This window comes from Triturus cristatus, chromosome 9 (assembly GCF_964204655.1).
Source record: "Triturus cristatus chromosome 9, aTriCri1.1, whole genome shotgun sequence".
Classification (NCBI taxonomy): Eukaryota; Metazoa; Chordata; class Amphibia; order Caudata; family Salamandridae; genus Triturus; species Triturus cristatus.
Window position 1 is genome coordinate 384,428,214 of NC_140592.1, and position 25,925 is coordinate 384,454,138.

General features: G+C 48.0%; 1 protein-coding gene across 2 annotated transcripts in view; it reads right to left on the reverse strand.

Moving 5' to 3' along the window:
• LOC146798005 (mitogen-activated protein kinase kinase kinase kinase 5-like) overlaps positions 1 to 926 on the reverse strand; it is a 581,883-nt gene extending 580,957 nt beyond the window's left edge. The window contains exon 1 of one of the 2 annotated variants that reach the window (XM_085625240.1): positions 674 to 926. Coding sequence is in view for 1 of the 2 variants with exons in the window: in XM_085625239.1 (XP_085481365.1) it covers positions 674 to 781 (108 nt within the window). In the remaining variant the exon portion in view is untranslated. The remainder of the gene's footprint in view (positions 1 to 673) is intronic. The other variant, XM_085625239.1, reaches the window with a different exon arrangement.
• Between the last annotated feature and the right edge of the window lie 24,999 nt (positions 927 to 25,925).

Here is a 25,925-nt window from a genome sequence, read left to right on the forward strand (position 1 = left end):
ACGGTAAAAAGGGAAGCACGTTTACCGTCACCGGACGCAGTGCAATGGGGTGTACGCAGAGGCTGAGTGTCGCCCCGCTCTGGTGACCTCCTCAGGGCATCTTTGTGCCGTACAATAAACCCATACAAAACAATAAGACTCGAACCGGCACTCATTTATGCATGGAGCTTGAGGTAGCTCCTGATTACAGAGCTGAAGATGAACCTATCTGGAAAGTCGCGGCCAGCCGATTAAACATTTTTTTAAATGTATATTTTTATTTTATTTTATATACAAAGCACTACGCATGATGGCATTTCAGGGAGCAATTACGATATTTCCTCGGCTGGGCTACTGTTTTGAATTTGGAGTCTGGGTCTTTCTTTTCCGATTAAAAATGATACATTTTTCTACACAGTTCAAAGGCGTGCTCTGCCTCAGACAGAAACTGAAAACCAGGCGCATCGGTCGAACGTCAGCCATTGTTTTCTTATTGTAAAGTGGTTCAAAATGACCTTCGACAACTTCTAAAACCAGCTAAGAATGTTCTCAGCTCGGGAGTTTTGTCTTTTCGGTGCTGTTATACAGTACACTTCTCACTCTCTCGCCGTGCCCACATAGTTACTTCTTAGGCTCGACAGAAGGTGAGCTCGTGCCGGTGTTTGGATTTTGTGGGTGAGTGGGGCGGACTCACCTTGTAAACCTCCCCGTAGGTGCCCCCTCCAACGCGCTGGAGTAGCTCGAAATCTTCATAGGGGTTCTTATTCGAAATGTCCAGTGGGGCTCGGCCTGCGGCGTCCATGGTTTGCTCCCCCTTTGGTACACTCTTTCGGAACGAGTGAGACTGTACGTGTGTTGTTCTGTGTAACGCCGGAGTGACTTCACATCTGCCAGATATCGAGGCCGACAAACCTCAAGCTGCTTCCTGTTCAGAATCAGACAGCTTCGGTGATGTGGGCGATCCCCACTTGGCTCACTGTGAGGCGGTACCACGTGTACTCACTACACACGACACAGTGCTGTAGAGGTGATGAGTGTGCAAAGAGGAACTGTTGAGAATGAGCAGAGGTGTAGCTTGGGTGCCACGGGCTTAGTGGGTGAAAATGATGTTCTAGAATGTGGCCTGAGTGATCACCAGTGGCTAGCTTTTTTTTATTTGAAGAATTCCATCCATCACTTAGTTTCATCAGCTCCAAGTGCGCAGGGTGGGCCCAAGCGGGGGTCCCTTATTCACTGTGCACAGGACTCAAGCTGTACCCGACAGATGAGGCCTGAGCAGGGTAAAACTGGTCTGGGGTTCTGCTCCATCTGGAGGGGGCCTGGCCTAACTTTTTGGGTTGGACTGATACTAATGGAGCAGGCCCAAGACTGATTTGAATAGGTCTGGTCTCGTCCAGAGTGCCAAAGTGGGCGAAAAGCAATGGTCTAGAATGAGGCCATGAGTAATTGCTAGTGGCTGAAATACATTCATTCATTTGTTCATTCCTTACTTTATTGTTTGTTGCAGTACATACCCTAAGGGGTATTCAGACAAAATATTGACATTTTAATAGCGGCCTACAGAATTATCAAGTTGGAAATATCGTCAGGCAGAAATACCGTCAGCAAAAATATCGTTGACAAGAATATCGATTTTAAGGTAGGTAATATCGGAGTTAGAAATATAGAGAGTGTTAATATCATTAACAAAAATATCTATGTTGTTAATGCGGATGTTTAAAAAAATTGTTGTTAATAATATCGATTCTTAATTGTTTTTTTCTATTTTACAATTTATTTTAAAGTAAAGTAAATAATTACAATTATTTTATTTTTTATTAAGAATAAAATAAAAGTTTTTAATTAATAATAATGATTTAATTGATAATCATTAATGTTAATTGTATATTTTTTTTAAATTTGAGTTTTAGTTGCAGGTTGTTGGTTTTACAGGGGTAGAGTGTGCAAGTACATTAATTTTAATTAATTAATAATTATTTTTAATTACTATTAATTATTTAATTGATAATTAATAATGTAAATTGTATAATTACATTTTTTTAAATTACGTTTTAGGTGTAGGTTGTGGGTTTTGTAGGAGTTTAGGGTGGAAGTAAATTAATTATAATTAATTAATAATTATTTATTATTCTAATTACTCTATTAATTGACAATTAATTATGTAAATTGTTCACTACTTTTTTGTTTGTACAGTTTGCTGGTTTTGTAAGGGTAAAGGGTGTGCATGAAATGTATTATAGTATTTAATTAATGTTAATACACAAACATTATTTAATTGTTAATTAATTTTATAAATTATGTAATTACAATATTGTTTGTGCTATATATTAGGTGCCAGTTGTATTTGTAGGGGTAAGGGGTGGGGAGTTAATTCAATATAAATAATTTGTAATTAGTTAATTATTATTAATTGTTACCCCTCCACAATCCAACACTTTACCTACTGTTGCACTGACTGGAGTGGGAATAGTAAATTTTACCCCTCCGTAAATCAACATTTTCCCTACTGTTGTACTGACTGGAGTGAGAATAGTAAATTTTACCTCTCCGCAATCCAACACTTTCTCTACTGTTGCACTGACTGGAGTGGGCATAGTACATTTTACCACTCCGCCACCCAACCCTTTCCCTGCTGTTGTTATGTCTGGAGTGGAAATAATAACTTTATCCCCTCATCAATCCAACACTTTCCCTACTGTTGCACTGACTGGAGTGGGAGTAGTAAATTTTACCCCCCTCAATTCTACATTTTTCCTACTGTTGTCTGACTGGAGTAGGAATAATACATTTTACCCCTCTGCCATTCAACACTTTCCCTACTGTTGCACTTAGTAGAGTGGGACTAATAGCATTGTTTTTCTTCAAATCCTGGCAGAACTCTTTTGTGTGTTTTTCGCTAGCATCATTCTCATGGGCATGTTTGAAAAAGAGAAAGCAGGTTGGCCTATAAGGTGATTTAGGACTGTCTATTACACTTTTATTGTATCTAGCCTCTTTATATATAGATGAAATGAATTTTATGATAAATTGGATGATAGTAATTTTTTAATTATCAAGATTTATGATTATATTTTTTATCTATGTCTTTTTATAAATTGTGATTGTAAGTACTTTTATGATGTTATGTGTAAGATGGAATAAAGTATTTGAATGGGAGTGGGAATAATGCATTTTACCCATTCATAATTTAACACTTTCTCATCTGTTGCACTGAGTAGAGTGGGAATAGTGAATTTTACCCCTGTGTAATTCAGCACTTTTCCTACTGTTGCATTTATTGTAATGGGAGTAGTAATTTGTACTTTTTCTGCCTTTAATTTTTTTGTACTGTTTTGTAAATTGGAGTGGCTATACTATGGGGCCGATTCCGATCCTGTAAAACCCGGGTACGAATGGTCGTACGGAGCGTATTCTCCGTACGACTTGTACCCGGGAAATGCTCCTTACCAACCAGCAAGTACGATTCGTACAGAAATACCATTTCCGTACGATTCGGAAAAAAGTACGTGCGACGAAAAAATACCCACAATTCCGATCCGGGACATCGCGTACGTGATGTCTGGACGGAGTCAGGCAGCGTTCTACGGAACAGCAAGTACGATTCGTGCCTGCGTCACTCCGCACGGATCATTTTTTATGGCAGCCAAAAACTCCCGGGAAATTGAGGACGACGCGAAGAAGGAGCAGCGGTACGTGACGGACAGCCATGGACCCCATCCTATGTGTCATCCCGGCCCTCCTAGCCTACGACCTGGTGCACCGAAACCGCCGCGGACGCCGCAGAAGTTCAGCACAACACCCAGGGGCAAAGGGGGGGCAAGGGGCAGGAAACATAACCTCTACCTAATTTAAAAAAAAACATATACTGTCCATACATTACCTCCAGGGTCTGGTCACTTCGGGGGGCGTGTCCACCAATCCCCGCGTACGCGTACCCGTCACCACTACAATGGTGGTACGGGCTGTAACCACACCCTCAAAGCGTGGGTACGGCCCGTACCACCATTGTAGTGCTGATGTAGGTGTACGCGCCGTAGCCACGCCCTCAGAGCGTGTGTACGGCCCGTACCACGCGTACCCCTACATCACCACTACAATGGTGGTACGGGCCGAACTCACGCTCTGAGGGCGTGGGTACAGCCCGTACCACCATAGTAGTGGTGATGATGGGGTACGCATGGTACGGGCCGTACATACGCTCTGAGGGCGTGGGTACGGCGCGTACACCTACATCACCACTACAATGGTGGTACGGGCTGTACCCACGCCCTCAAAGCGCGGGTACGGCCCGTACCACCATTGTAGTGGTGATGTAGGGGTATGCGTGGTACGGGCCGTACACACGCTCTGAGGGCGTGGGTACGGCGTGTACACCTACATCACCACTACAATGGTGGTACAGGCCGTACCCATGCTCTGAGGGCGTGGGTACAGCCCATACCACCATTTTAGTGGTGATGTAGGGGTACGCGTGGTACGGGCCGGACACACGCTCTGAGGGCATGGGTACGGTGCGTACACCTACATCACCACTACAATGATGGTACGGGCCGTACCCACACTCTGAGGGCGTGGTTACGGCCCGTACCACCATTGTAGTGGTGATGTAGGGGTACGCGTGGTACGGGCCGTACACATGCTCTGAGGGCGTGGGTACGGCCCGTACCACCATTGTAGTGGTGATGTAGGGGTACGCGTGATACGGGCCGTACACACGCTTTGAGGGCGTGGGTACGGCGTGTCCACCTACATCACCACTACAATGGTGGTACGGGCCGTACCCACGCCCTCAAAGCGTGGGTACGGCCCGTACCACCATTGTAGTGGTGATGTAGGGGTACGCTTGGTACGGGCCGTACACACGCTCTGAGGGCGTGGGTACGGCACGTACACCTACATCACCACTACAATGGTGGTACGGGCCATACCCACGCCCTCAGAGCGGGGGTACGGCCCGTACCACGCGTACCCCTACATCACCACTACAATGGTGGTACAGGCCATACCCACACCCTCAGAGCGTGTGTACGGCCCGTACCACCATTGTAGTGGTGATGTAGGGGTACGCGTGGTACGGGCCGTACACATGCTCTGAGGGCGTGGGTACGGCGCGTACACCTACATCACCACTACAATGGTGGTACGGGCCGTACCCGTGCCCTCAGAGCGGGGTTACGGACCGCATCACCCATACCTCTAGGGCACCAGTACATTAGTGATACAAGGCGTACACACGCCACGAATGTTGGCTTAGGGCCTGGTGCAGACCAGTATATTGGGGTGTGTTCATGGCCAGGACAGCAGTGTACAGCACCAAGGGTGCGGGTGGGTGGGTGGGTGTCTGCCTAGGAGTCCCAGCAGTGGACAGAGACATGTGAGGGGTGGGTGCCTATCACTCCTAGCAGTGGACAGAGACATGTGAGGGTTGGGTGCCTATCACTCCCAGCAGTGGACAGAGACATGTGAGGGGAGGGTGCCTATCACTCCCAGCAGTGGACAGAGACATGTGAGGGGTGGGTGCCTATCACTCCCAGCAGTGGACAGAGACATGTGAGGGGTGGGTGCATATCACTCCCAGCAGTGGACAGAGACATGTGAGGGGTGGGCGCATATCACTCCCAGCAGTGGACAGAGACATGTGAGGGGTGGGTGCAGAGGAATACCAGCAGTGGACAGAGACATGTGAGGGATGGGTGCAGAGGAATACCAGCAGTGGACAGAGACATGTGAGGGGTGGGTGCCTATCACTCCCAGCAGTGGCCAGAGACATGTGAGGGGTGGGTGCCTATCACTCCCAGCAGTGGACAGAGACATGTGAGGGGTGGGTGCATATCACTCCCAGTAGTGGACAGAGACATGTGAGGGGTGGGTGCCTATTACTCCCAGCAGGGGACAGAGACATGTGAGGGGGTGGGTGTCTATCACTCCCAGCAGTGGCCAGAGACATGTGAGGGGTGGGTGCCTATCACTCCCAGCAGTGGGCAGATACATGTGAGGGGTGGGTGCATATCACTCCCAGCAGTGGACAGAGATATGTTAGGGGTGGGTGCAGAGGAATACCAGCAGTGGACAGAGACATGTGAGGGGTGGGTGCAGAGGAATACCAGCAGTGGACAGAGACATGTGAGGGGTGGGTGCCTATCACTCCCCGCAGTGGCCAGAGACATGTGAGGGGTGGGTGCCTATCACTCCCAGCAGTGGGCAGAGACATGTGAGGGGTGGGTGCATATCACTCCCCGCAGTGGACAGAGACATGTGAGGGGTGGGTGCCTATCACTCCCAGCAGTGGACAGAGTCATGTGAGGGGTGGGTGCCTATCACTCCCAGCAGTGGACAGAGACATGTGAGGGGTGGGTGCATATCACTCCTAGCAGTGGACAGAGACATGTGAGGGGTGGGTGCAGAGGAATACCAGCAGTGGACAGAGACATGTGAGGGGTGGGTGCCTATCACTCCCATCAGTGGACAGAGACATGTGAGGGGTGGGTGCCTATCACTCCCAGCAGTGGACAGAGACATGTGAGGGGTGGGTGCCTATCACTCCCAGCAGTGGCCAGAGACATGTGAGGGGTGGGTGCCTATCACTCCCAGCAGTGGACAGAGAAATGTGAGGGGTGGGTGCCTATCACTCCCAGCAGTGGACAGAGACATGTGAGGGGTGGGTGCAGAGGAATACCAGCAGTGGACAGAGACATGTGAGGGGTGGGTGCAGAGGAATACCAGCAGTGGACACAGACATGTGAGGGGTGGGTGCCTATCACTCCCAGCAGTGGACAGAGACATGTGAGGGGTGGGTGCCCATCACTCCCAGCAGTGGGTGCAGAGGAATACCAGCAGTGGACAGAGACATGTGAGGGGTGGGTGCAGAGGAATACCAGCAGTGGACAGAGACATGGGGGTGTGTACATCATGATCAGATGACCACAACTCCATGGGTGTATGTGCGCATCCCTAATGTTCGACTATGTTGATAGTGCCATAACAACACATCACTGACAGCAGTGTCCCACTCCCATGAGGATGGATGTCTTTTCCCCACTGCATGACACAACACATGTGGGTGTGAGGACAAATGACACATGCATACACACCCCTGGCGGATGCAGCACAATACACACACAGAGATCATGCCACAAGACTGTATAGTCATGTCAATGCCCACTAAACTAAGAGAGCCAAAGGGAACACACACTGTCACGCACATCCCAGGACTGATAGGAATGTACAGGTGCTGGGACAGCCACCAAGATGTTGCCTCTCATGGAAGGAATAGGGTGGAGTTCCCACAGATACAATGCCCACAATTGTCAGTCAGGTGCCCAAATACCCTGCAGAACAAGTACCAATTGTGTGCTAGGCTGGGAGAACACACATGCATAGTGCGGAAAATGGTGAATGTCGCCATTAAGGCATTACAACATACTCAATACACAAGTACAGTGACTAGCAAGGATGGCACAGACGATGCAGCCGGAGACATTGATGAGCAGGCATGGCCATAGTTGAAGGGATCCGTCACCAACAAAGGAAATGTAGACACAGGTCAGCACAACAAATGTGCAACTCCCTGCAGGGAAGATGTCAGGTGCCACAGAGGAAGGAACACTCCTTGGGACAATGTCTCCAAACACAAATAGCAAACACAACCAAAGATACTTTGCAGAGACCTTGTGATGGCACGTAGATACCATGGTCCACCCCATGAGCATCAGACTACAACATTTTCCTGAAACATAACACATTACCACAACCCCAACTCCTGGACCATCAGCACCCACATCAATACCTGAAATGCAATAGTGTTCAAAGTGAAAAGAAAATGCTTTATTCAGCATTAAATGAAAATTTATAAAAGGACACTATTTACAAAGGCACATGGCCAGTCCAGATCAGAAGTCCTTGGGGGGGACACATGGCCACGCGTCTCCCCTAGCTTGCCTGCACATTAGAACCCTCAGGTTCGTCGACTGGGGGCGGGGGCATCATGTGGGGAAGGACCAGGCACCGCAGGGACAGGAGGTGTAAGGGTAGGTGTGGTGGGTGCAGCGACAGACGCCTCCACCACAGGGGGTGGGGCAGCGCCAAAGGTGGAGGTCAGCTCGGTGGTGCACACTGCTGCCAGGTCGTCCAGCGTATCCCCTGCACCCAAAGAAAACACAGGCTCAAAGGAGGGGGGGGGTCGGAGTGATGGGGTGCAGCGCTACTGGGGGAGGGGGTGGACAGGGGGGGACTCAACTCCCCTACCCGTGGAGTGCCGTTCCTGTTTGCGGGCTGGAGAGCCAGAGGGTCTGAGGCCCAGCACAGCCAAGTAGGCCTCCTTGTCAGATTGTGTGGTAGGGGAGCCGAGGGGAGTGCCATTGGAGGGAATGGGTAGTGCGGCATGCGGACTCGGACTGTGGCTGCGTGTATGCCTGTGTGCCCCAGACCCAGTGGGTGTGCCTTCATCCCCCTGAGTGTGCGTGCCAGGAGGAGTGCTCTTGCCCTTACGTGTTGGTGTGCTGCCTGTGTCTGGTGGGGTACGTGCTTGGGAATGTCTGTGTGTGCTTGGGACAGGCATGGGAGTGGGAAGTGTGGATGGTGCAGGGGTAGGGGGGGGACGAAGCGCTGCAGGAGACTCACTGCTGCCGTCAGTGAAGAGTCCATGGACCTCAGCAACATCCGTTGGTCAGACATCGCTGATGACATGCCCTCCATGTACGACACCATCTGTGTCATCATTCTGGTGTGGCCATGGAGGACATTCAGCATCGATGTCTGGCCAACCTGCAACTGCCGCAGAATGTCCACAGACTCTGCAGTGAGGGCAGCAGGGGGGACAGGGGCAGGGGGTGCGGTGCCTGGCACGAAGGAGACACAGTGATGCCTAGCACGGACAGAAGGGACCAGAGCAACTGGGAGGGCGGTGATGGGAATGGAGGGGGCAGATGTAGTGCTGCTGCCAGGTGTTGTAGCAGCCTCCGCCCCCTCGAGGAGTTCAGCCTCGGACCCGTAGGCGTCGTAGTCAGTGTTGCCACTAGACAGGTCCTCTGCCTGACTCCCCTCGCCCTCCGTGCCACTTGCTCCCGCAGACTCGCCAGCAGTGGTGGCAGCGGTGCTGGATCCCTCCTCCACGTCCGTGCTGGTGTCTCCCTCGGTGTCCTCCGATGATGCTGTGGGCAAGGTGAAGATACAGAAAATAATCAGTCACCTGTATACATTTGACACATGAGTCCAAAAAAAAATGTCACAGTGCATATCAGGAAATGCACCATGAGTAACATCTAGAATAGTCCGTACATATGTAACCCTGCACTCCCCAGTTGGTTGACCCACCATGCCACTTGGAAACAATGGAGATTATGACACAACAGCAAATAACTTGATATCGAATTATACTGAGAAGCTAGTGTCTGGGAACAGTTGAGCACAGCAAGACTATGAAGGCATGCCACCTCTTGTTCACTGTGAACGAAACAGTATTGGTGCACCGAAGGCCAAATAACAGACCTCAATGCTGAAGGTGTCCCCACACTCTGAGACCTGTGAGTACTTTTGAAACCCAAACAAAAAACATTGCGATCCCTTGGGACTCACAACACTTTACACAATGTACATGTTTAGAATGTGTGAATGTGCCACTTTGTGAACAGAACACACATCTGCCTGTATAACAGAAGTCACACAATGAGGTGCACACAAAACTACATTTACACAGTCATTGTATGAGCTGCCAGCCGAATTCAAATAAGCCACTGTAAAGAAGAAATGGGGTATCAGTAAGTACATATACATGGCACCACGGTGGTCTGGATGACTTGACACTCGTAAGTTGGTATCAGCAACAACCAAGGATTTACCCAAATGCAAACACACTGTGTGAACATGGATATGTATAATCAGAGAACAAGTGGTAATCGAACTGTGCCTTTCTTTAAAATGTGCCAGCGTGTCCACGGAAAGTGTAAAGGTACTTTCTTTTGCACTTCCCTGGGAGACATCTGTCATGCAGGCACATTATTGTCCTTCACAACAAACTAGCAAAGTCAAGTATATGAAAAATTGAGACATGTTGACAAGTGTAGTGAGTGCCAAGGTACAATACTTCTTGACTAACAACTTGAATCATGCCACCTGTCACATGGCCATCCGTACCATGATGACACAGTTGGCAACACACATGTCCAAACACAGGACAATGCATTAGCTAATGGGCCTGCAATTGTGTCAGGATAAGGAGCACCTGCACTGAGGAGACACCCTTATGGCAAGCAAGAATGTCCACACAGATGTCAGCACACACAGACCAAACTACGTAGCATCTCGACCACACACTGGTGGCAAAAATGGATGAGCATGAGCCATGTATTTTACATTTTGACACATACTGCTGAGGTTCTGGACTTTTAAGAGTCCAGAGGTGTCAGGGAAACAACACCCGAAGACCCCTGAGTTCCTCCTGTCCCGGTGCACAAATAAACAGAGACACGGGCTTCTCGATGGCGGCGTCAAAGACCAAGGTTTATTTACTGCAGGGACACAGAAATCATAGGAACCACACAGAGGCAGAATCTACGAGACTGTTCAAATTGCATTAAGTGGGTTACTCTTTAAATATACGCAAAAATGTCTTTAGGCTACATTACACGAATATTTCTCATGCCCAACCCGGTATCCCAAACAAACAGTAAATTTGACATCAAACAATAATTAGTCGTAGGTTTTCGGTATTCGATCAGGTCCTCTCGACAGTTTTCCATTCTTTGCCCGATCCTCCCCATCATAAAAATCGTAACCTCCCCATTGTAAAAGCCCAGAAGGTAAGGAGCAGAGCCAGGTGCAAAGGATTGAAATGTAGGATAAGAGGTGTTTATGGATCATAAACAGGCATGGCTACCGTCTTCGGCCTTTCAGTCAGGACAACGGACACGAGAACCAGTACAGCAGGACTGGCCTCAGGCAAGGGGAGGTAGCTTGATTCTGCCTAGTCATGCAGCGTCAGCCTTTCTCGGGGCTCGAGCTTACGTGTCCTTAACAAGGTGACTCTGCCGGGGTCATCGTCCGTTCATTGACTATGTGAGGGCAAGAAACAAAATGGATGCCGTAACTAAAATGGATGCCACGACTTTACCACAGAGTGCCCTATTTCTCAGTGAATTCATGCTAGTTGCGTAGCGAAAACACTGTCATGTATGCAATGGATCATTTGCGGTTCATTGGTACCAAAATCGTGTCAGTACTACGATACCGAATTCACGGGTTCGGATCGCTACAGAACCTCAGACCGTCCTTTTGCCCTTACATAGGCAATAACTCACTCTATGTCAGAGTCCATCTCTATGTTCATCAGGTCACTGATATGTTGTTGGAGCATTACTCTATCCCGTGGCGTATCTCTAAAAACAGGTGGTCTTCTTACGCATGTAGAAATGCAGAGATTACATAAGGCAGGACCACACTGAACAATGAGACAGCACGAAAATAAAAATACTAATGCAACACCAGTGACTATCAGAACCTTCCATCCCCACGCAGACAACAGGCTCCAGAACCATCCCATTAATGACCAGTCACCTTCCTCTACATGAATAGAGTCAGAAATCTTATGTAACTTAGAGATGGCCTTGTATACTGTTGGCGCATTATCTGGAATAAAAACGCAGCAACTTGATTGGATCATCTTACATACTCCACCTCAATCTGCAAGTAACACGTCAAGGACCATACGGTTCTGTAACGTCATGAGGCGATCCGCTTGAAGCTCAGCTGTCAGGTTACTAAGAGCACCCGCCGTTTCAGTGATAGTGGATTCAACTACCCGTGTTAGTTGACGTAAGTTTCTACTGTTGGCCATAGGCCCCCAGAATGGGAGGAAACCCTTGAAAAAGTCTCCTGCTTCTTGGCCAGCAGTATCTTCTTTACTGAAAACACCTCTCACAACTCTAGTTTTGTGATAGTCCGGTGCAGCAGTATATGTCGGAGGTAACAGTTGAGCGATGTAACATGAGCCTGAGAAGTCAGCAGGCAGCCATGTGTATGCTCTGTCTTGGCAAACAAAATAGGTACCCTTAGCAGCTAAGAATGCAGGGGAAGACTGTGAGGGGAAAACATATGTTTCGATACAGTCACTTTTCCCTAGTCGAGCTTTCGGATTCCTCCCACTTCCTTGCAAACAGACTTGACCTTGGTGGGGTACGACCCAGATCGGAGTTGAGCTCTTACGTTTGTTCTCACCCAGAGTAATGCCATATTCCGTAACATTCCAACCCATGTAAACTCGCAATTCATCCTTGGGAATGAACGGAGTATTATTGACATCTCTCACCATGTCAGTGATTCCTTTTACCAAGGCTCTATTAGCAGAGTTATACCGGGTGGAACGCGGAGGTCGTGGAGGATAGGTCTCTAGGGCATAAGCGAACATGGTCTGGAATGCCCAGAATGATCCATTATAACTAAAAGGCAGAACCAAATAAGGGATGCCCTTGTCCATGGTATGTGGTATCAAGCCACACACCCAGCAGTTTGTTGTGTTGACCACTAGTTGATGTTGGTGCAAGAGCTGAATGAAAGTGTTATTTATAAACTCCGAGCGTCGAGCTTGCTCGTGGGCAGGAAAAGGATGGAAAGAATGAAGAGAAACAACAGTCGGAGAAACAGGAGCATGGGGAGATACTGTAGATGCAACAGGTGTAAAGACCAACTGAATACCAAAAATAATTCCGCCTACCAAAGTTATTAAAACAATTAGAAGTGTCAGAGTACATTGCATTAGAAAACATTTGCTATACAATATGTCATATAGCTTTGTCTTGTGAACATTTATGGCATTAACCCGTCGTAATTCAGGAAGCTCCATCTTCTACAACCGTTCGTAACGGATGGTTTGTACCTGTTAAAAACTTGCCTCTGTTTATCCTGGGAGTTCCCAAGACAAACAGAAGAAACCGACCTAGTGTCTAATTCCCTGCAAATTAAAACAAGGCACACGTTACGACCCTACGGTAACCCAGATGGCAAGGTGAGAGAAACAATAAAAAAACAAAAAGATAAAAATTTTGAGCAAACTTCCTGACTGAATGGAATGCAGTAAGATCAAAACAGTTTTCGAACAGAAGGGTAATTATGCAATGTCATTAGTTCATAACATGAGAACGTAGATTATATCTGTACTTTCCGGGTCTTGTCTGGTCTTGAAATAGCTGGTCTACAGGTGCGGAAATGTTCGACTCCACAGGTGACAAATGTTCACTTTGTACAGTACTCGGTTCAGGATTCAAAGGAGCGGTTCCTGCTGGGGTGTCAAAGTTCTGTGTTTCCGTTCGTGGGTGGTCCGTTATGTACTCTGCATCACTGAAAGGGATGTGCCTAGGAACAGGTTCTGTCTCGGATGCACCAATTCCCTGTCTAACCCAGTTATCATAGGGGAGTGGAAGAGGGACACGCTTCGTATGGCTGGCGTGCACCCAATTTTTCCTTCCAGCTAGGCGTACTGCAGTTCTTGTTGTGAGGAGGACTTGAAACGGACCCACGAATCTTGGCTGGAGGTTCCGAGTACGTTCAAAGTTCCGGACTACCACTTGGTCGCCTGGTTTCAACGCGTGGCCTGGACTCTCCGGCAGTTTAGGCAAGGATTTGAATACCTGTTGATGAATAAGGCTCAATTTAGCAGTCAGATCATGAAGGTAATCAATCAACATTGGGTATTCAATCTGTTTGAATTCCTTTGGCCTAGGGACTCCCCAAACATTAGCAGGGCGGCCGAACACAATCTCATACGGGCTAAGCCCTACTCGAGAGTGTACAGTCGCTCTGGTGGACAGTAAAGCTAAAGGCAGTGCGTCTGGCCAAGAGAGGCCAGTGGAAGCTTGAATTTTCGCAAGTTTCAGCTTCAGGGTGCCATTGTACCCTTCAACCAAACCCGCTGATTGTGGGTGATTCGCACTGTGGTATTTTTGGGAAATACCCAGACCCGCACACACACTCTTCATAACTTTCCCTACAAACTCACTTCCATTGTCCGACCAAACAATCCGCGGCATACCATACCTGGGGAAGTATTCTTTTAGGAGGATTTTGGCAGTGGACATAGCAGTGTTGTCCTTTAACGGATATGCCTCAATCCATCTTGAGAAGGCACAGACTACCACCAGGACGTATTTGAGATTGTTACACCTGTCCATGTGGATATAATCCAACTGAATCACTTCAAAGGGACAAGAAGGGGGAGCAAAATGGCCAGTTGGGGTTGGGGTTCCCTTGCCAGGATTATGCATCAGGCATACCATGCAATTTTTCACCACTCTTTCTGCACACTTAGTAATTCCATCGTTCTTCCATACTGGAGCTAACATTTTACAGATCCCTTTCGAACTGATGTGCGCCGCTCCATGCGCCATCGTGACTACTGCAAGTACATACGCATCAGGTAACATCCAACGCTGCTGCTCAGACAAATCGACCCAACATCAACTTGAATCCATTTTACCCGTTTTCTCCTTCCATTCATTCTTCTCATTTTCAGTTGCTTCATTCTGGATTGTTTTCACACTTTCAATCGTATTCTCACACATTCCTGATTCCGCAATCCATCTTGCAGACGTTGCAACGTACATTCGGCTCGTCATGTTCTTGGCCGTTTCTTTAGCGACCTCATCAGCAAACGCATTCCCACGGCCAACATCATCCGTAATCTTCCGATGTGCACTGCACTTCACAATTGCAACTTCATTCGGTAGAGTCAGGGATTCCAATAGATCGCTGACTAACTGTCCATGTTGGATCTTAGTCCCATGGGACGTGAGAAAACCTCTTTCTCTCCAGAGACGCCCAAAATTGTGGGCAACGCCGAAGGCGTATTGGCTATCAGTAAACACATTCACTCTCTTTCCCTCAGCTAAAACACACGCTCTTGTTAGTGCAATTAATTCTGCAGCTTGGGCAGAATTCTGACTTACTCTTGCAGTCTCAACAATCGTACTCAAAGTCGTAACTGCATACGCGGCCGTCACATCACCATTCTGTAGCTTAAAACAAGACCCATCGACATATAAAGTGCCGTCTGGATCTAGTAACGGAGTGTCTTTTAAATCAATCCTACCTTTTGTTTCTTCCTCAGTTCTGAAACAACAATCATGGGGCTCTGAATCACTCGACTCCTGAATAGTCGGCAACAGTGTTGCTGGATTCAATATGTTGCATTGCTTGATCTGAATATGACTTGCCAAAAGCGTCAGCTCATAGCCTGATAGTCTAGCACTGGTGAGGTGCTGAGTTTTCGTTTGATTCATGAGTGTATCCACAGCATGTGGAACCATGACTACTAACATGTTGTTCATGACTAGTCCAGCAGACTGTCGAATAGACACTGCAGCTGCCGCTGTAGCTCTCAAACAACTTGGCAACGCTCTGGCTACCGGATCTAATGTGGATGAGAAATATGCACAAGGCCGCTGTTTGTCACCAAATTGTTGCGTTAATACACTCAATGCACAACCTTCTCTTTCATGGACATATAAAGTAAACGGCTTACTGTAGTCAGGAGTACCCAACACAGGAGCTGAACACAGCGCATCACGTAAGTCAGAGAAGCTCTGTTGACATTCATCAGACCATGGCAAAGGGCTTGGAACACCTTTTCCAGTCAGGGCTACCAATGGTTTCGCCATGAGAGAAAAATTTGGGATCCATTGCCTACAGTATGACGTAATACCCAAAAACGCACGCACTTCTCTTTGTGTGCTTGGTACAGTCATCTGTGAGATTGCTTTGATTCTCTCTGGGGTCAACCTTCTTCCCTCCTTTGACAAAAGATGACCTAAGTAGGTCACTTCTTGGCAACAATATTGCAGTTTAGAAGGTGACACCTTGTGATGTAAGTCTGACAAATGATGCAACAAAGAAATTGTAGCTGCTTTGCAAGTTTCCTTGTCATCAGCGGCTACTATAAAAGATCATCTACGTATTGGATCAGAGCAACACCATGAGGTAGTACAAGGGCATCTAATTGACTCTTCAATGCTTGGCTGTAAATTGAAGGGCTTTCACAATAACCTTGTGGAGCGCGTTTGAATCTGAAACTGCGACCTCCTAAGGAGAAACCAAAAATGTCTCTACTTTCCTCGGCTATGGGAATGCTGAAAAAGGCATTTTTCAAGTCGATCACTGTAAACCATGAAGCTGAGGCAGGAATCAACGTCAGTAATGCAGTGATATCCGGGACTACAGGAAACTGTGGGATCACTATTTTGTTAACTTCTCTGAGGTCAATCACAAATCTGTAAATTGGAGGTTTGGAAGGGTCGGTACGTTTCAAAATCGGCAGAACAGGACTATTGCAGACGTTCCCTCTAGTTTCCTCAATCACATCTTTCTGTATTAAGTCTTTCACAATCAATAAGAGTGCTCGTTCCCCTTCATTCGAAATCCGATACTGTGGGATTCGTGGGAATTTAACATTAGCTTTCAGACTTACCACATAAGGGGGAATTTCCAAGAGGCCTACATCATTAGGACCAGTCGCCCAAAGAGTATCAGGGAGAGAACGCAGCTCCGGTGGGAGCTTATCCATCTACATATACATTGGAGAGATGACTATTTTGCCTAATGTGAGCTGTACTCCTGAAGGAGAACAGTACAGTGTCGCGTGCAGGCGTTTCAACAGATCTAAACCAAGCAGATTCTCATTACAACCGGTTGTTAAGATAAGGGGTGCTTCTAGTTCGCATGGCCCAACAGATATTGACAAAGGACTAGAAACAGGATTGTGAACAGGGGCGCCTGAGAATCCTACCGAAGTGTTCGTTAAGCCAGACAAAGGTGCGCCAGGGAGTTTCGCATGCATAATTGAACTTTTTGCCGCACCAGTATCCAACGGAAACGGTTCGACCACGCCTGAGGTAACTACTGCGACATAAGGTCCGCTCTGATCAACTGGAACTGATACTACTCCCTCTCTTTGCCTGCGGCTGTCCTAGTGCTCGCTTCTTTGAATGTCTCCATTATGATCATAGTAATCTTCAACATGATACTGTGGAGATCTACCTGTTTGCGCAGATTGTGCATTTCGCTGATCAAAATAATTCGATTGGCGATCGGCCTGTGGTGTCATCGTACCACGTCCTCTACCTCTAGGAGCTTGCATAAACCCAACATTACCTCTCTGAGCTGGGACACCACTAGTTTGTGGGTGCAGTACTGGGCATTCATTCTTATAATGACCCTCCATTTTACAATAAGCACACTGATTCCATGCTAACTGTTGTCGCGGAAAACCATAATTAAATCCTTGGGCCGTCCCTTGCTGGAATTGTGGTTGTGGCTGAAACTGGGGTCGCTGCTGTAAATCTGACTGATTCGAATGAGGCAGATACGCCTGTTGCAGAAGAACTTTGGTCTTTAGATCTTTCGTTTTCTTTTCTGACTTTTCCTTCTCTTCTTTCTCTCTATTCTCGTAATACTGAGCAGTTGCAAGTATCTGTGCTGTCATCGACACTGCCCATGCACTTTCAGAATCCTTTAACTTGTTACTAAATTCAGGTAGTAAATTAAACACGAACTTGTCGACAAACAATCTCTGGCTTCCCTCAGTACTCATATCTTGCCCACTGTGGTCTACGAAGGTCTCTTCAAATCTAGTAAAGAAGTCAGAGACGCTTTCGTCCTTCTTTTGCTTGCATGCCGATAATTTATCCCAATTGACTCGTAACGCTGGCATCAGCGTTTTCATCAGAGTAATTATTCTGCCAGGTAAAGCAGCAATCAGAGGTTCAGGTTTAGCACCGCCAACTTGTTGCGCATCTGCCGCTATAATAGCTGCCCAATCACCTCCTAAGGCGACTGGGTGGTTTTCTTGCCGAATTTTGGCCCATATAGGCTGTGGCACTACATTACCAAATAACATTTCAATGTCTGCCAAATTCATGAGGCACGCTTGAACTGTTTGCGTTAACTCTTTGTAATAACCAGCAGGATTTTTACGTGGGTCTGGTAATGCTTGTTTTACGGCTAACACTTCGGCCCGTTTCCAAGGGATGTGTATCCACACTCTCTGGAAATGTGCCGGGGCAGCGACAATATTATTAGCCGCATCAGCTTGAACTGCATCCCGCCATATCGGCGTAACTTCCCTCATCGGATATTGACCTCGTTTTTTCCTAGTAGTAATCGGTGAACCATCAGGGTCTCTTGTCGCTCGAAGAGGGGACTCATCCCTATAAGCTAAAATCATTTCTATCGCTCCCCTTACTTCTGGACCTATCACCATTCCTGCGGCAAATTTCTGTTGAATATTTATCAGGTCAGAGGGGACGGAGTCTAAATCATCATCTTCCCATTCTTCACGCACAAGAGAACACATCACGTCAAAAACATAACGTTGGGTTGGTTCATTCCATTGCATAAAGGTATCTAACACTCTTCGTGCATCATACTACGCAGCTTTCGACATCCACCTAAGAGCTGTCGAATCTAACGTGTCTCGTTCCTGGGGACCAGGAAGCTGGCTACGTCTCTGTATAGAGTCAGAAACGGGGGTCTCAATTAAAGACCTGTAGAGAGGAGTTAAGATATTAGTTACAGAGTCGGTTATTTTCCGACGAACGGAAAGCGGAGTCAGAATGTTCACAGGGTTCGAGGACAGAACAGCTGAAGCAGATGAAATAGTAAGGGTAGGAGTAGCAGGTAAAGCAGTTTGCGAAATGACAGGCAAAGGCGGAACGGGCGCCCCAGGAAGAGGGGGTGCCGAAGGAACATTAACCACGGGAAGGATAGGAGCTGGAATCAAAGGAAGTGGAGCAACTATTCCAGGCTGACCAGCAGCTGGCTGTACAACAGGTAGCAACTGTGGTACTGTAATACCCTGTGCATACGGTGGGGGTGAATTCAACAGGTAAGACAACAGAGGATCCTTTTCATGATCCTCCATCGGCTTAGTAGGACATGATGGCAATACAGGGTAACATTTATCAATTGCCAAATTATATTTTCTATTCGCCATCTCCATTGCTTTCTCAGTCTCGTTGACATGCAGCTGCCTAGCAGACTCCATTAAAGTCAACCCTTTCTCTTTCTGTTCTTTCTTTGTTTTCCTAATTTCTCTCTGTTTGGCTTCTTTGCGCCATACGCGAAAAGAATCAAACATTGCCGGCCGGGCTTTTTTCTTGAACAACTTCATTTCTAGATTGTCTAGTATTTCCGTTTCGAAGCTACCATGCGGTGGCCAACTAAGGACACCATCTCTTCTGGTATAACGGACCCATACTTCATTATACGCAATAGGACCAACACCATGTTTACAATAGAGCTCATATGTAGGAGTTCCAATCGGAGGAACCAAACACGAATACTCCAACCGGGAATCCCCGTTGCAACGTAACCAGGACAAGAAACAGTTACTACTGGTAGTCATGACAACAAAGACAAATTCCAACCAAAATGCGCAGAGAACTTAGGCCTACCAAAATGAACTAATACCAAAACAGAGATTATCTAAACAAGAGCAACCAATGATAATCTACGAATTAAACCAGAGCAACAAGGAACAACCAAACTGAGCGTAGCCTACTTAATACTTAACTGAAATGTGGAAGACGTCACCAAGGAGAACCCGTCTACGTCTCGCCGTACTAAGGTCTGCACCTCGGGTCCAAGACAGGGCGACAGTCAGGGCAGCGGTCCTCCGTAGCCATCTGGGAACGGGAACCCTCGTGGAAGAGATCATCGGGCCACTTTTACGACATGCAGGGATCGATGAAGCGGGGTACCTCCCTCCGGAATCTTCACACGAAACTTCTCGAACTTTTCAGGCTTTGGACCGGTACCGGATGACGTCGCCCCACGTTGGGCGCCAATTTGAGGTTCTGGACTTTTAAGAGTCCAGAGGTGTCAGGGAAACAACACCCGAAGACCCCTGAGTTCCTCCTGTCCCGGTGCACAAATAAACAGAGACACGGGCTTCTCGATGGCGGCGTCAAAGACCAAGGTTTATTTACTGCAGGGACACAGAAATCATAGGAACCACACAGAGGCAGAATCTACGAGACTGTTCAAATTGCATTAAGTGGGTTACTCTTTAAATATACGCAAAAATGTCTTTAGGCTACATTACACAAATATTTCTCATGCCCAACCCGGTATCCCAAACAAACAGTAAATTTGACATCAAACAATAATTAGTCGTAGGTTTTCGGTATTCGATCAGGTCCTCTCGACAGTTTTCCATTCTTTGCCCGATCCTCCCCATCATAAAAATCGTAACCTCCCCATTGTAAAAGCCCAGAAGGTAAGGAGCAGAGCCAGGTGCAAAGGATTGAAATGTAGGATAAGAGGTGTTTATGGATCATAAACGGGCATGGCTACCGTCTTCGGCCTTTTAGTCAGGACAACGGACACGAGAACCAGTACAGCAGGACTGGCCTCAGGCAAGGGGAGGTAGCTTGATTCTGCCTAGTCATGCAGCGTCAGCCTTTCTCGGGGCTCGAGCTTACGTGTCCTTAACAAGGTGACTCTGCCGGGGTCATCGTCCGTTCATTGACTATGTGAGGGCAAGAAACAAAATGGATGCCGTAACTAAAATGGATGCCACGACTTTACCACAGAGTGCCCTATTTCTCAGTGAATTCATGCTAGTTGCGTAGCGAAAACACTGTCATGTATGCAATGGATCATTTGCGGTTCATTGGTACCAAAATTGTGTCAGTACTACGATACCGAATTCACGGGTTCGGATCGCTACAGAACCTCACTGCAAAGCACAAACATTCAACCCTGCACAACATGACTGGGTCACTGCATGTTGAGTGTCTGTCCAGACAATTATCACACACAGGTCAGACCTGGCAAGGAAACATAAGGTTTGGACATGTAGGCCTTGCCCGCACAAACCCCCCATACCTGAGACAATGTTATTGAGACAGATCAAGAAGTTACACCTCTTAATCTGGGTTTACTAAAATGTGCATCAAGAATTCCTAAATGTACTCCACATCACCTCGTGAGGCTGCCAAAACATATTTGTGACAAACAACCATCAACAGATAGTTGTACATAGACACACAGGCACTGCCCAGTGTGAGGATGCACAAGCAAAATGGGGTCAGCCTGTACAATGGGCACATGTAGCACACTTTAGATAAATACAAATGAGGCCAGGGAACAATGCCACAGAGGCCAACCTATGCTGAACACACAGAGAATGGGCACAGTGTTGGATGACACACATGATTCCGAGGCAAGGGTGTCTTTGGGGACTGTAGTGGGCACACTGCTCCATGGTCCTGGAATTGTCTGACTGTAACATGAGCTACCGTCCCGGCACTATGCATATCTCCCACTCATGCACATCATGTCTGAGGCCACAACATCGGTCATGAATGCTGCAAGTCTGTTCATTTGAAAACTCACACTCCTATGTTGAGACTCAGCATCAGTGCCAACTAATATGGACCCCCAAATGACTGAACAGGACAGGGCACAGGCAAGGTAACAACACATGTCTCAGACCCCCCCCCTCACATGATGCAGAAAGCAATGTGCACTTGGATTAACTGGCAGCCTAGATGACCATGTGCAATAGTGATTACACACAGACCAGGGAACACATGTCAAGGAGGGGAAGGGAGGAAGAACAGCACCGTTTGACTTTGGGGAACAGGATATGCACTTCACAAATTAACCCTCGCAGTGTATCCAGGCGACTGAGCACTTCCAAAAGCTGGTGACACACAACAAACACACATGTACCTACCCCCTTCCTGCTGCTGCAACTCCTGTAACCGCCTATCCAAGTCAGGGAAGACCACCACCAGGACACGCTTCATCTGGTGGGTCGGGCGTCGGCGCCCGCCGTGCTTGCGTGGAGGTGAGTCCTTCAGCTGGCACCGGGCGATCCTCCGGGTCCAGCACCGGAGGTCCTGCCAGCGTTTCCTCACTTGTGCTATGCGCCGACTGCGACCCTCCACCGATCTCACGGCCCTGACGGCCCGCTTCCAGATCTCCCCCTTGGCGTAGGCAGTTACCTGTGAGGATGACAAAGTGAGACAACATCACTACACCTGCTCCATGTCACAGAGACACACATTTGAACATCTTTGATATGTTGAACAGGGCATAGTATGCTGGCAACAAATAGCACCTTTGTCATAGGGACATTAGCCTCTGTGGAAGCCCCAATGCACTACATGGCATTGAAAGTACACAGGTGGCATGAGGGGTGCAACACACTCCCTGATCATGGAACACACTGTGCATCACATGCAACACCAGGCTGATGGACAGCACCTCCAAGCAGTCACATGCCCCAGGCCACTGACGCAACCTCAGCAGAGTACACAGACACACACAGGCACAGATCAATCACCTGCCATTGGCAACAGCGGATACAAACCTCACTCTGCACATGTGCCACTTGCCTGTGGGGTGTCACAGGTGTGGTGATAGCTCAGCAAGTCAGACACTCCGCACGGCTTACTTCTCACATCAGATGGGTGGAGCTGTTGCCTCCTCCATGCAGCTGTGGTGCAACACTCCACATAGACACTCACCCACATGACAAGGAACATTCACACACATCAATGTCCAGGGGGCGTACACATCATTTGGACACTCTCACCACTCTCACCACAGCTCCACTCAACTCACACACATCTGTGGGTACAGTCACCTGTCACACCGGGGGGGGGGTCACTGAATCACCTCTGGACTATAAAACAAAAATGGCCCAAAGGATTGGGCAGGCTGAATGTGCCATGCACTATGCAGTAAATGTCACAGTAAGCACAATGCAAGTGAGGAGTGCACACAGGAACTACATCATGCTCTGCATGGGAGACATAAGCCATTCCCCCCCTGGGACCCACTCTGAACAACATTGCATGTCTGTCACACCTGGACACAATGCCAGAAGTGACAGTTACAAAAAAGGTGCACAGTCAAGGGTAGTGGAGTCAGCACTCACCTGCTCCCCTGGTCTCCCATACAGGCTGGTGTACTGTGGGAGGATGACATCCAGCAATGCCTCATTCTCCTCCTCTGTCAATGGCTGGGCCCTCTCCACAGACCTTGACATGGTTCCAGAGGAAGCACAGGCAGCAGTAGTGGTGTCGAGTGAAAGGTAGTGCAGGCAAGTGCCCTCTCATGGGTTCTGGCTGACTTATATCTGCCTTGCTGGGCTGTTTCATTTACAGGAGTACAGAGTGATTGGTCGGTCTCATTTGCATCCTACGTTTCCTCCAATCCCTTTAAACATACACCAGTGAGTGCCTTTGCATGGTTCAAAATTTGAGCATAATGTGAAGTCAACAACCACTTTGCAACATTGTATTTAGTTGCCAACTGCCTTTTACAGGCCACCTGATGGAAAAATTTGAACTTGAAAATCAGTATCCATGACAACCAGCATGCATTTAGGCCCTAATACTTGTCCCTCATGTGTCCCTATGTAATTTAGCAATCCACACACAGGTACGGTGCGTTTGACACATACCCCTACGGCACCAGTTGCACAGTGCGTTTGACACATACGTGTACGACCAGTGTGTACACGTACGTGTACGACCAGTGTGTACACATACGTGTACTACGGTCGTACACGTACGTGTACGACGAGTGTGTACACGTACGTGTACTATGGCAGTGTACACACTGGTCGTACACGTACGTGTACGACCGTAGTACACGTACGTGTACGACCGTAGTACACGTACGTGTACACACTGGTCGTACACGTACGTGTACACACTGGTAGTACACGTACGTGTGTACGGTCCGTACACACACCCGTACTCCGGCAGGAACACCAATGTAATGATACGGACCGTTCACACGCCCTCAGAGCGTGCGTACGGGGCGTTTCACAGCTTACACTGGTGATAGGAGGCGCACACGAAAGGAATGGAGGTGTCAGACTCGTGCACGGCTGTACATCAAGTCATTGTCATTGCAGTCCTTCATGTGCAGGGCCTAGGTGTGTCAGGCAGTGATATGGCACATGTCTCCTTATGTTTTAGCACAATAGATGTGTGATGACCTGTGTACACATGTCATGTGTGATGGGGCAGTATGTGGCACACTTCCTCTTCCCACTTTGCACATGTGTGCATGTAGTACAAACATGTCAAGCACTGCATCACTGGTATGGCACAGTCACCAACACCCACAACTGTCCCCTGATGCCAGGGACAGGGACACTAACACCTGACATCTAAGTACCAGCGTGCCCTGATGTGACTATGTCCTGTGTGTGTCATGTGTTCCCATGAGCTTGCTGTTGGTGTTCCGTCAACTGCATCTGCTGTTGCTGCATCCAACATGTGTCTGTGTGTAGATGGGCATGGCACACATATACGCACACCATGCCACATGTGGATTCACACGTTACGTGTGTCTGGATGCTTCGAAGATGATTTTTTGACATGAGGACATATCTGCGCCGTATCCATGTCTGTGTTTTCGTTTTTCACGTGTACCCCTTCATCGCTATGTGTGTGATCTGTACATTTTCAATGACATGTGACCTGTGCGTCTATCTTGCCGCCAGCAGTCTGTATGAGATGACATCCTTCAAATGCAGATATGTGGATGTATGTCACTCCTGTGATGTCTCTGGCTGTTCACTTACACTGGCCCACAGCTAGTTTCGGGGCATGTCATGTAGAACTTGACTATCAACGGGTGTAGCTGGCTTGTCGTAGGAGTATCACCTGGCTGGCATACGTGTCCTGGATGTATTGCACAGACCAGACTCTGTATTTAGTAGATGTGTAGTAGCAATTGAGCATGTGCTCAGTTCATTGACATTGATGTTGTGATGTACTCAGTCTTCGTTATTCCTTCCAATTTTCTTCAGGGCACCGCCTCTCCCCCGACCAATGCCAGACTTGGGTGCCATGAGGGAACGTGACTGCATAAGACATTACCGCTTCTCGCAACAGTTGATTGAGAACTTGACCGCAAAGCTTGAACAACACCTCCAACCGCGACACAGGTATCCTACTGCGCTGACCCCCAAGATGAAGGTGATGGCAGCCCTACATTTTTTTGCCACCGGTACGTTTCAATTCACCATAGCTGATGTGGGTGGCATGTCACAGACCATGTTCAGCCGTGTCCTGCATGATGTTTTAGAAGCCATGTTGGAGCACCTGGATGAATTCATCCATTTTCCAACTCGTGAGCAGTTGACAGGTGTCAAGGGTGAGTTCTATGCCCTGGGAGGGATTCCCCGTGTAATTGGGTCTATTAATGGGACACATGTGGCTTTGGTACCACCACAGGCACAGGAGGTCGCCTATCGCAACCGTAAACATTACCACGCTATAAATGCCCTTGTGGTGTGTCTTGCTAACATGCTGATTTCCCATGTCTGTGCACGTTTCCAGGGTCAGCACACGATGCCTACATCATGAGGCGTAGCAGGGTGCCAGAAATGATGCTGTGGCTGCACATTGAACGAGCATGTCTTGTTGGTGGGTATACTCTGTTTGTCCTTTGTTTAGCACTATCTTTGTATCTTACGGCATCTCCTGACCCACTTCTTTACATGATGTTTCCATGTAGGGGACTCTGGCTATCCCAACATGCCATGGCTGATGACGCCTCTCCGCAACCCCAGAACATCTGCAGATCACCGTTACAACAACGCACATGGGCAGACCAGGCGAGTGATCGAGAGGACGTTTGGCCTCCTGAAGAGCAGATTCCGGTGCCTTCACAAGACAGGCGGGTCCCTCCCATATGCACCGGTGAAGGCCTGCAAGATCTTCCTCGTGTGCTGCATGCTGCACAACATGGCAGTGGAGAAGGCTGTGCCACTCATCCTGGATCCGGATGAGCAGGAACATCCACCCGTGGAGGATGAAGGGCTTGGTCACGAGGCAAGTGAGGATGAGGAGGAGGAGGACGACGACATCCGGAGTCAGCTCATACGCAACTTCTTCTCATAATGGTGAGTCCATCGGTCTGAGTGTGCACGC